Here is a 9339-nt window from a genome sequence, read left to right as displayed (position 1 = left end):
AACGAAAGGCACTTCCGCCATCTCTTAAGATGGCGCCGGCGGAAGGGGCGGGGTACCGCTGGGTGGTGATGGCAGCGTCGAGGCTGGAGCTGAACCTGGTGCGGCTGCTGTGCCGCTGCGAGGCGATGGCAGCGGAGAAGCGGGACCCGGACGACTGGCGTCTAGAAAAGGTGAGGGAAGCCCGTGTGTCCGCGTAGAGCCCGAATCCCGGATGGTGGTCCCCGCAGCCGGAGGCCACCGGGCCCGACTCCCCCACCCCGCCAGCCAATGAGGCCACGCTCCTGCCGGTTGGCTCCGCCACGTCCGTTTGCGCTGCTCCCCCACCTCCTCCCTGGGGCTCAGCTGGTCCCGCCTCCTTGATACTTGGCTCCTCCCGTTCCAGCCCCGCCCCCGTCCTGGCCCCGCCCCTTGGTGGCTCTAATCCCTTTGAGCCAGACGGTGGTGGGGGGCACTGGGCTGACACCCCACTTTTCGTCCCCAGTACGTGGGAGCCCTCGAGGACATGCTGCAGGCCCTGAAGGCACAGGCGAGGTGAGTGCAGACCGCCACAAGTGTTCAAATCTGGGGCAGGGAGTAGAGTACCGGATCCCTGGTCTCCAGTCCCTCCCTGCTAAGAACCTTCCCTGAACGGGGGACAGTGGGCAGGTTTTCTTTTTCCTCTTCTCCCCTTCCAGCAAACCGGTCTCCGAGGTAATCAATGAATATTCTCGCAAGGTAGATTTTCTGAAGGGGATGCTGCAGGCAGAGAAGCTGGTGAGTAAGGGGCACCTCTGTCTCCTCAGCCTTCATCATGCTCACCTGGGACCTGCCCCTCTGGTGACCCCTCTGCCCTCTTCTGCAGACCTCCTCCTCAGAGAAGGCACTAGCCAACCAGTTCCTGGCCCCTGGCCGAGTACCGACTACAGCCAGGGAACGGGTACCTGCCACGAAGACAGTACACCTACAGTCACGGGCACGGTACACCAGTGAGATGCGGAGTGAGCTGCTAGGCACGGTAGGGCTCCCTCCCTGGTCCCTGGGAAGCTTCAGCTGGGGACAGGAGTTCAGTGCCTGGGGGTGGCCAGAACAACAAATACTGTCAGGTGCAGGGATCCTAGGGGGCCCAACAGACTCTGCCCTGGACCATGAGAGAAAGCTTCCCAACAGAGAGGCACTGCAGGCAGGGCTTTGCTAGGTGAATAAGAGTTTTGGTACAAGGCAAAAATGGCACATCTCTGCTTAAGCCCCAGAGTTGGCCAGAGTAAGGCTTGGCCCCTGCCTCACCACACACAGATGAGTTTTTTCATCTGTAAAATAGGACGACAAATGCCTCTATGGGCACTTTATGTGGATCAGCTAAACCCTGCAAAATATGAGCTATTGTTTTCAGTTTGAAGATGAGAAAACTGAGGCTCAGAGGGCACAGGACTTGTCCAGGGTCCTGACTGAGGGTGGGCAGTTTCTGGGAGCAGAGAGAAGAACAGGTCTGGGGGCATGGCAAGGTGGGTGACTTCATGCCTCTCCTTTTTTCCCACAGGACTCTAGTGAAGGTGAGTCATCCTGAGCAGAACAGGACTCAAGGCCTGGGACAGACGTGTGTCCTTGCTGCCCCACACCTCACGCCTAACCTGGCTCCCACAGGGTCTTCCACAGCCCAGGGAGAGTGTGTCCAGGGGCATTACCGAGTTATGCTTGGAAGCGGTGCCAGGACAGAGGAGGGGCCCCCAGAGGAAACAAAGTTGGACACTCCCAGCCCAAGGGGCCAAGGCTGGCTAGAGGGAAGGACTTGGGACCTGGGGGAGCCCAAATGAGGAAAACTTCCCAGAAGGGAGTACTTTGAAGCCTGATCAGGAGCCCGCCCACTGGGGAGCAGACAAGATGGGAAACGGCATTATGAGTAGGATTCACATCCCAGGCAATGGTCAGGAAGCTGGAAAACAACAAACCCATTCTCTCTTTCTTCCTGCTTGGCCTGTTTTGCTTCCAGAGCCTGAACTGGATGTGAGGAAGAGAATGTGAGTATCTTCAGCCCTTGGGCAGCATTGGGGGCAGGGGGGTTGGACAGACCTTGGGGCACTAAAGAAAGCGTCACCACGAAGCGTCTAAACCACCAATCAGGGAATTCCCCAGCAGTCCAGTGGTTAGGACTCCGTGCTCTCACTGCCAAGGGCCCGGGTTCAATCCCTGGTCAGGGAACTAAGATCCCACAAGATGTGCGGCATGGCCAAAAATAAAAATTAAAATTAAATTAAAATTAAAAAAATAAGCCACCAATCAAAGGCCACTTCTGAGGATGCTCTTCCCAGAAACCAAAGCAAAAAAGGGGAAACAGCCCCAAGCAGGGCAGTGGCTGGAACCACAACCTCTGGGTTCCTTGAGAACATGTTAGTTTCTTCCCTCCTCCCCCCACCCCCCCTCCTACCCACCTGTCTACCCATCTGTGGGGTCAGTGGGGTGGCAGGGCCCAGGCCAGGGGATGAGAAGCAGTCAGCAGCCGAGCTAGACCTCATCCTGCAGCGACACCAGAACCTCCAGGAGAAGCTGGCAGAGGAGATGCTAGGCCTGGCACGGAGCCTCAAGACCCACACACTGGCTGCCCAGACTGTCATCAAGAAGGACAACCAGGTATGAGGACTCTGGGAACTCTAAAGCCTCTGCCCTGGGGCATCAGAGTAGGCTTCCCAGCAGAAGGTCTCTATGGCTGGGGCTTGACTGGATGAATAGGAGTTTGGCAGAAGGCAAAAATGGCATTCCCAGCAGAGGAAACAGCACTGGCAAGGGCCAAGAGGTGTAGATTTGCTCCAGCGCAGTAGGAAGAGGCCACACTTGGACCCAGTCCTGTTGACATTCTCCCCACCTCACCCTCAGACCCTGTCGCACTCACTCAAGATGGCCGACCAGAACCTGGAGAAGCTGAAGACAGAATCTGAGCGGCTGGAGCAGCACACACAGAAGTCAGTCAACTGGCTGCTCTGGGCCATGCTTATTATCGTCTGCTTCATCTTCATCAGCATGATCCTCTTCATCCGTATCATGCCCAAACTCAAATAAAGACCTGGCCTGGCCCACCTCACCTGTCCTCTCTCTGCCCTCCACCCCTGTCCAGGGGTACCTTTGCGGTGGGCAACGTGATGGGAAGGCCCTTGGTGCCCCTGAGAGCCACAGAGAGCACATGAGCAGGGGAGGAAGGAGGTCAGGCTTGGGGGGGTGGAGACAGTGACTCAGCAAACCTGCCTCCCATTCCCCCCTGGTACCTACCTCACACTGGACAAGGCAGGGCCCTTAGAGGCCCCAGGAGCTCCCAATCTGATAGAGTCAGAGTCAGACACATTCCTGTGGGGTCAGAGTAAGGTCTGGAGGGTGGGGGAGGAGTCAGGCCATGCATGGAGGCCAGCCTGGAGGAGGGGTGTCAGTGCTGGGCCTTCCTTGGGATTGAAGGTGATAATTCAGAGACAAGGCTTAGCCCACCCGCTGCCACAGCCTAAGATCTTAGGACATTGCAGATGCTTCACATAGGCATTCAGCAAACACATGAGAATCAGTGGAGACCCTGCCCTGCCCAGGTCACAGTCTGATCATTTCAGAAAAGAACTGGGTGGGCATTGGAGTTGGGACCCTGGAAGGGATTATTGAGCACGAGTCCAGGGAAATTGTGGGTCCTGGGCTCTGCTTACCCCCACTCCAGATGTCAGGGGCAAAGTCTGTCCAGGGGGTGACTGAGGGAGCTTGGTAAGGAAGAGTGGACAGGAGGCGTCTGTCCCAGACCATAGGAGCATGAGCACTGTGGGACATGCACGGGGTTGCCCACGTGGACCCCACCCCCACCCCATCAGCATGGGTGTAAAACCACCAGGAAGAGCTTTTAAAAACTCTAGTGGCAGTTTTTAAAGCTTTTTTGAAAGCTCTAGTGGCAACTTTTTAAAAATAGATCATAAGAAGGAGGCTCATGCTTGTGACTCAGGGATGGTTCATTATTAGGAAGCATTAGTGGCCACATTAATGCACCAGGAAGCAAAAATCATAGGGTGAAATGGTACTTTGTACTGTTCACAGCATCCATTACTCAAAGTCTCTTAATGAAAAATAAGGAATAGATGGATGTTTTCCTCACTGAACTGAAAAACCTCAAGCCAAAGGCAGTGTTGAGTTTAACGGGCAAATACTCGAAGTTTTGCCATCAAAGTGAAGAAAGTGAGGTGGGGATGGGGGGATGCCCACAGTCCACCCACCCCCTCCCTTGATTTAATATTGTCTGGAGATGCTAGTCAATGCAACTAGACAAGAAAAAGAAACGAAATTTTAAAATGAGAAAAGAGGTAAAATTATTTGTAGATGATGCAACCGTCTATATAAAATACCCAAGCAAACTAACAAAAAGCTATTTCAATAAGAGAATTTAGTAAACCAGCAAGAAACTTAATGAATATTTAAATTAGTTTACTATATGCAAAAAAAAATAGCTGCAAAATATATTGGAAGATCCCATTTATAATAGTAAAAGATACACTATCTGGTTAAATTAACATCCTTGATATACAGAATGCTCCTAAAAATAACAAGAAAGAAAAAAAAATTGCAGGAAATAGGAAAAGAAATATAAATGGTTTCTGAATTTTTTCACACACCATATTAGATTAGGCAAGACTTAAAACTTTGAAAGTACACTTACAGGAAACTGAGGTTGCAAAGGTTGTGGGAAAACCAGCTGATTAGAGCATCAATGGCACAACCTCACTGAGGAAAAACTTGACAGTACTTTTCCAAATTAAAATACACAGGTCCCTGGGGCTTCCCTGGTGGCGCAGTGGTTGAGAATCTGCCTGCCAATGCAGGGGACACGGGCTCGAGCCCTGGTCTGGGAAGATCCCACATGCCGCGGAGCAACTAGGCCCGTGAGCCACAACTACTGAGCCTGCGCGTCTGGAGCTTGTTCTCCGCAAAAAGAGAGGCCACGATAGTGAGAGGCCCGCGCACTGCGATGAAGAGTGGCCCCCGCTCGCCGCAACTAGAGAAAGCCCTCGCACAGAAATGAAGACCCAACACAGCCAAAAATAAATACATAAATAAATAAAAAAATAAATAAATAAAAATTAAAAAAATAAAAAATAAAATACACAGGTCCCTTTTGCCCGGGCAATTCTGGGCAATTCCACTTCTAGGAGTTCTACATAATCCTCCACAATCGGCCAAAGAAATGTGCACTTGAATCTTTTTTCTACAGTATTGTCTGTAGTGAGGAAAATGTGTCATTGAATCAGAATCTCTCTGGAAGGAGACACAATTAACTGCTGCCTCTGGGGACAAGGGTGGGTGAGAAATTCACTTTGCCCTACGCCTCTTTTCTATCTGAATTTTCTAAACATGCCTCCAATAATTATTTAAAGAAATATTTTAAAAATATAACCGCTGGAAAAAATACATATAACCGCTGAGTAAATAGATAAATACAAGTTCTCCAAAACCACCAGTTTTTCAGACAAATAAACTGAGGGTCGGAAAGGGTGAGTCACCAGCCCCAAACACACAACAGGTAGCGGTCTCTGTTGGACTCGGGGCAAGGGTGCGGGTCCACTTTCAGGTTCGCCAAACCCCGCCCCCTCGTTGCCAGCCCCGCCCTATACCTCTAGGCCCCGCCCCCGACGGGCGGAGCGACCCAGCCAGTTGAGTCCAGCCTGTAGTTAATGCACTACACGGACTCGAGTGCCTCTCTTCGGGAGCGGACCCAGACTCGGAGCCCCATACGCTGGGACAGGTGACCCCGGGAGGGAGTGGTTCGTGCCGCCCGCTGCCGGGCCGGCGATCCCGGGGGTCTTCTCGGGGGCGGTGTCCACGGGCTCCACATACCCCTGCGGCAGAGGTTGCGGCCGCGTAGGGGTTAACGCGAACCAATACTGGGCTGCGCGGTGACGTAAAGGTTCTTGCGCTCTTTCTGGTTACGCACTGGGCGGCGGGGTCTGGGGATCTCTGAAGGCCAATGGCGTGCGTCTATGCAAATGAGGGCGGAGCTGGAGAACGCGCCGCTGGTGGAGAACTGGCCGCTCCGTGAGCAGCTTCCCCGTGAGTACTCCCACCTTACCCGCCTCCAATCGCAACCTCCTCCTGTGTCCACAGTCCGCCCGCCGACCACCCCCGCCACGCGCGGGCCACGACTCCCCCCGCAGGACCCGCCCACCGGTGCGGGGACGCCCGAGCGGCACCATCCCGAAGCCGATGCCCACCCGGGAGGCCCCGCAGAGCCGCGGCTCCCGGGGGAACTTGCAAACCCGCCCGCCTGGCCCTGGTCCCCCGGTGAGTGTGAACGGGAGGAGTGTCCCCAGGCTGAGCCTAGGCAAAGGATTCATTCCCCCCTGTATAAGGGATCCCGGCTGACCCTCGTTAACTCCAAACCATGATTCCTGCGGCATCTGCAGCGACTGGTGCCTGGAGGCCTCGAACCCAGCGCGGCCCGCCCTCTGTGCCAGCCTCAGCCCGGAGCACACAGGACAAGGCCCAAGAAGATTGTATTTGAGGATGAGCTGCCCTCCCGGACCCTCCTGAGCTCCAAGAAGTCTCTTAGAGCAATCCCCGGGGGACATGTGCCTAGGCCCCACCCCGTGCCTGACTATGAGCTGTGAGTGTCCCCCCTGTGGTTCCTGACTTCTGGGAACATGGAAGGAGCACTGAGGCTGGGGCTTTGACAGGTGAATAAGAGTTTACCAAATAGTAAACAGAGAAAAAGGGCATTTGGGGCTAGGAACCCAACATGGACAAAGAAAAGTTACACTGATTGGGGAAAAGAGAGGAATTCTTTACACTCATACTCTGACCCCCTGTCAACCTGGTAGTAAGTACCCACCAGTGAGCAACGAGAAGGATCGGAGCCGCTATGCTGCAGTGTTCCAGGACCAGTACCCAGAGTTCTTGGAGCTCCAGCAGGAGGTGGGCTCTGCACAGGCCAAGCTCCAGCAGCTGGAGGCCCTGCTGAACTCACTGCCCCCACCCCGAAGCCAGGTCAGCACCCAGGTGGAAACCCCCATCCTACAACCCTTCCAGGTAGCCCAGGCCTTCGGAAACCCACTCGGTTCAGATCTCTGGGCCTCTTCCTCCTCCAGGCTGGGCAGGCACCACAGCACATGGGCCAAGATCAGCACTTGACAAGGTCCATTTTGTCTGTCTGAGCCGCAGTTTCCCCATCCCTCCTTGGGTCCTGTGCTCCCTGAGCACCCCCTTCCTTCTCCTTTGGCAGAAGGAGGCCCATGTTGCTGCCCGTGTCTGGAGGGAATTTGAGAAGAAGCAGTTGGTGAGTCATGCCTCTTGAATCCTACAGCCTGTCCTTTGCACCCCCCTACACACACACACACACTCCCATGAGGCTGGGACACGTGTGCCTGCCCAGTTTCAAGGAAAGAAAACTGAGGCTCAGAGAGGAAAATGCAAAAGGTCAAGCAGCTTGAGAGCCATAGGCCAGACTGCCACAAGGACTTACCTGGATCTTGCCCTGCTCAGGACCCCAGCTTCCTGGACAAGCAGGCTCGCTGCCACTACCTGAAGGGCAAACTAAGGCACCTCAAGACGCAGATCCAGAAATTCGATGACCAGGGAGACAGCGAGGGTTCTGTGTACTTCTGAGTGTCCTGGCAAACAGGCAGAGGGAAACATTGGAGTCGGGGTGCCACCCTGCCCTTGCTTCTCTTCCTACCTCCTGGCCTTAGCTCTTACTATTGCCCCGCCTGGGGTAGCCGTCCCTGATTTCAGATGCCTTCGCCCTTGAGGCTGAGATCTGATGGTCCCTCCTCCAGGAAGGCTTCCCAGGACCTCCTCCAGGACCCCCATGGAGATCCCAGATCTCAGCCCATCCCCTGGAAGAGGTCCTGCTCTTCATCCCAGTGGAATAAACACTTATTAAATACCGACTGTGTACAGCTGCTTGAAACTCCTGATTTCACTCATTGTCACCAAAAAATTGTTCTTTCATTTTCCAGAGGAAAAAAATTAAGGTTCTGAGAAAGGGACTTGTCCAGGATCTCTGGGTGAGCTGTGAACCCTAGTCTATCTGGGGGGGCTCCCTTTCCTCTAAGAGCCTTCAAGTGGGAAGCAGAGGGGCTGACATCTAGCATCACCTCCTCGGCCAGGAGGGTCCCCTGATGTCCACTGCATGCCAGGCCCTGGGTAGGGTGGATGGGACACAGGTAGCACCAGGCTCTGTGTGGGGCCCTGTGATGGTGGCCCAGCAGCTACTTTGAGTCTTGGCCTCCCAGGGGAGCCACAGGGAAAAGGGACAGTCAGGAAGACTGTGGGCAGGGAAGGCAGTGGCAGCCACTGGGTCACAGAGAGGCCTCAGTCCCAGGACTTATCCTCAAGGAACCCATGTCCTCAGGGAAGAGAGCCCAGTGTGACAGAGCAATGACAGAGGGCTGGACCCAGACAGCAGAGTCCTAACAACCAGGGAGGCTCAAGATGTCTTCCTGCCGAAGAGGCCATATGAGTAGGGTTTTGTAGGAGAAGTAGGAGTTCAGCAGACAGGCCTGGACAGGCATCCAAGTCTCTGGCCGACTGGAAGCAGGACAGACACCATGGTCTGGGTCAGTCCACAGATGTTCTGTGAACCTGAGAAATGGGGCATTGCTGTCCAGCCCAACTGGAATGGACAGACATTCACTTATGCACAGTACAGCTCAGAAAACACCTACCCAGATTAGAAACCAGCCCAGCCACCAATGGGAGAGCCCAGTAGCCTCTCCATCCCATTCCCACCTCAGTCCCCTTCCGGGGACAGGGCATACCCAAGAGACCCTCGTTCTTTCCTCCCCATCTTCCCAGACCTCCTCCGAGACAGACATGGGGGAGACTGGGGTGCCAGTGGAGAGCCTTTTGGGGGACTGGGACTGCCTTAGGGCTGAGCACTGGCCCAGCCTGCTGGGTGAGACCTGAGTTCTTTGCTCACTGTTTTCAAAGGGGCATCTTTGATAAAGGGCTTGTCTTTGCCTGACAAGACCTGTTAGGATCAAGAGGTGCCACCCACCACCACGATCTGGGCCCTTTCTAGCCATCCCCTAGAGCCACAGTCCTGGCAATACATTCCATAGGTGCCTTTCCCACCACAGAGCTGAGCCACAAACTTCCAAGGACAGGGTGGCAAGCTCCCTGGTGCTGCATCACTCCACATCAACTCAAGTCCACATTTCAAAGTCTGTCCTTCGAGGTCCTCGCCTTCCAAATGCCAATTCCCAAAACAGTCAGGAGTTTTTTTAGTTACATGTGAGAAGAAACCAAATTCAAACTGGCTCAGGCACAAAAGGGGAAGTCTGGGCTCATGGAACTTAAACACCCGAGGGTTTCAGGTATGGCTTGATGCAGGGGCTCCAAAGGCATCCTGGGAAA

The 9339-nt window shown here is 54.4% G+C and overlaps 2 protein-coding genes across 4 annotated transcripts; both read left to right on the top strand.

The window, feature by feature from the left end:
* On the top strand, positions 1–3048 carry USE1 (unconventional SNARE in the ER 1). The gene is made up of 8 exons (XM_007195514.3): positions 1–170; positions 482–531; positions 675–753; positions 842–994; positions 1517–1529; positions 1967–1994; positions 2430–2604; positions 2848–3048. Exons 1-8 carry the CDS (start codon positions 30–32, stop codon positions 3028–3030), a joined length of 822 nt encoding a protein of 273 aa, XP_007195576.2. The 5' UTR covers positions 1–29; the 3' UTR covers positions 3031–3048.
* Positions 3049–5626: 2578 nt separating this feature from the next.
* OCEL1 (occludin/ELL domain containing 1) lies at positions 5627–7879 on the top strand. Of its 3 annotated transcripts, XM_057540899.1 has the most exons (6): positions 5627–5731; positions 6091–6267; positions 6390–6589; positions 6804–6969; positions 7205–7258; positions 7465–7839. In XM_057540899.1, exons 2-6 carry the CDS (start codon positions 6190–6192, stop codon positions 7585–7587), a joined length of 621 nt encoding a protein of 206 aa, XP_057396882.1. In that variant the 5' UTR covers positions 5627–5731; positions 6091–6189; the 3' UTR covers positions 7588–7839. The 3 variants fall into 3 exon arrangements, with proteins under 3 accessions (XP_057396882.1, XP_057396883.1, XP_057396881.1); XM_057540900.1 differs by lacking the exon at positions 5627–5731 and having other exon boundaries at positions 5767–6267; positions 7698–7879; XM_057540898.1 differs by lacking the exon at positions 5627–5731 and having other exon boundaries at positions 5775–6267.
* Positions 7880–9339: the final 1460 nt, after the last annotated feature.

Source organism: Balaenoptera acutorostrata, chromosome 2 (assembly GCF_949987535.1).
Source record: "Balaenoptera acutorostrata chromosome 2, mBalAcu1.1, whole genome shotgun sequence".
NCBI lineage: Eukaryota > Metazoa > Chordata > Mammalia > Artiodactyla > Balaenopteridae > Balaenoptera > Balaenoptera acutorostrata.
The sequence above is the reverse complement of the archived record's forward strand: the minus strand, read 5'-3'. Positions and strand labels throughout refer to the sequence as shown.

Bases quoted from the DNA above. Each gene is read 5' to 3' on its own strand.
- OCEL1 (XM_057540899.1), top strand. From the start codon at position 6,190: ATGCCCACCCGGGAGGCCCCGCAGAGCCGCGGCTCCCGGGGGAACTTG. The intron at 6,970-7,204 runs GTCAGCACCCAG...CTCCTTTGGCAG, and splicing joins TGCCCCCACCCCGAAGCCAG to AAGGAGGCCCATGTTGCTGC. The intron at 7,259-7,464 runs GTGAGTCATGCC...TGCCCTGCTCAG, and splicing joins AATTTGAGAAGAAGCAGTTG to GACCCCAGCTTCCTGGACAA.
- USE1 (XM_007195514.3), top strand. From the start codon at position 30: ATGGCGCCGGCGGAAGGGGCGGGGTACCGCTGGGTGGTGATGGCAGCG. The intron at 532-674 runs GTGAGTGCAGAC...CTCCCCTTCCAG, and splicing joins GCCCTGAAGGCACAGGCGAG to CAAACCGGTCTCCGAGGTAA. The intron at 2,605-2,847 runs GTATGAGGACTC...CCTCACCCTCAG, and splicing joins TCATCAAGAAGGACAACCAG to ACCCTGTCGCACTCACTCAA.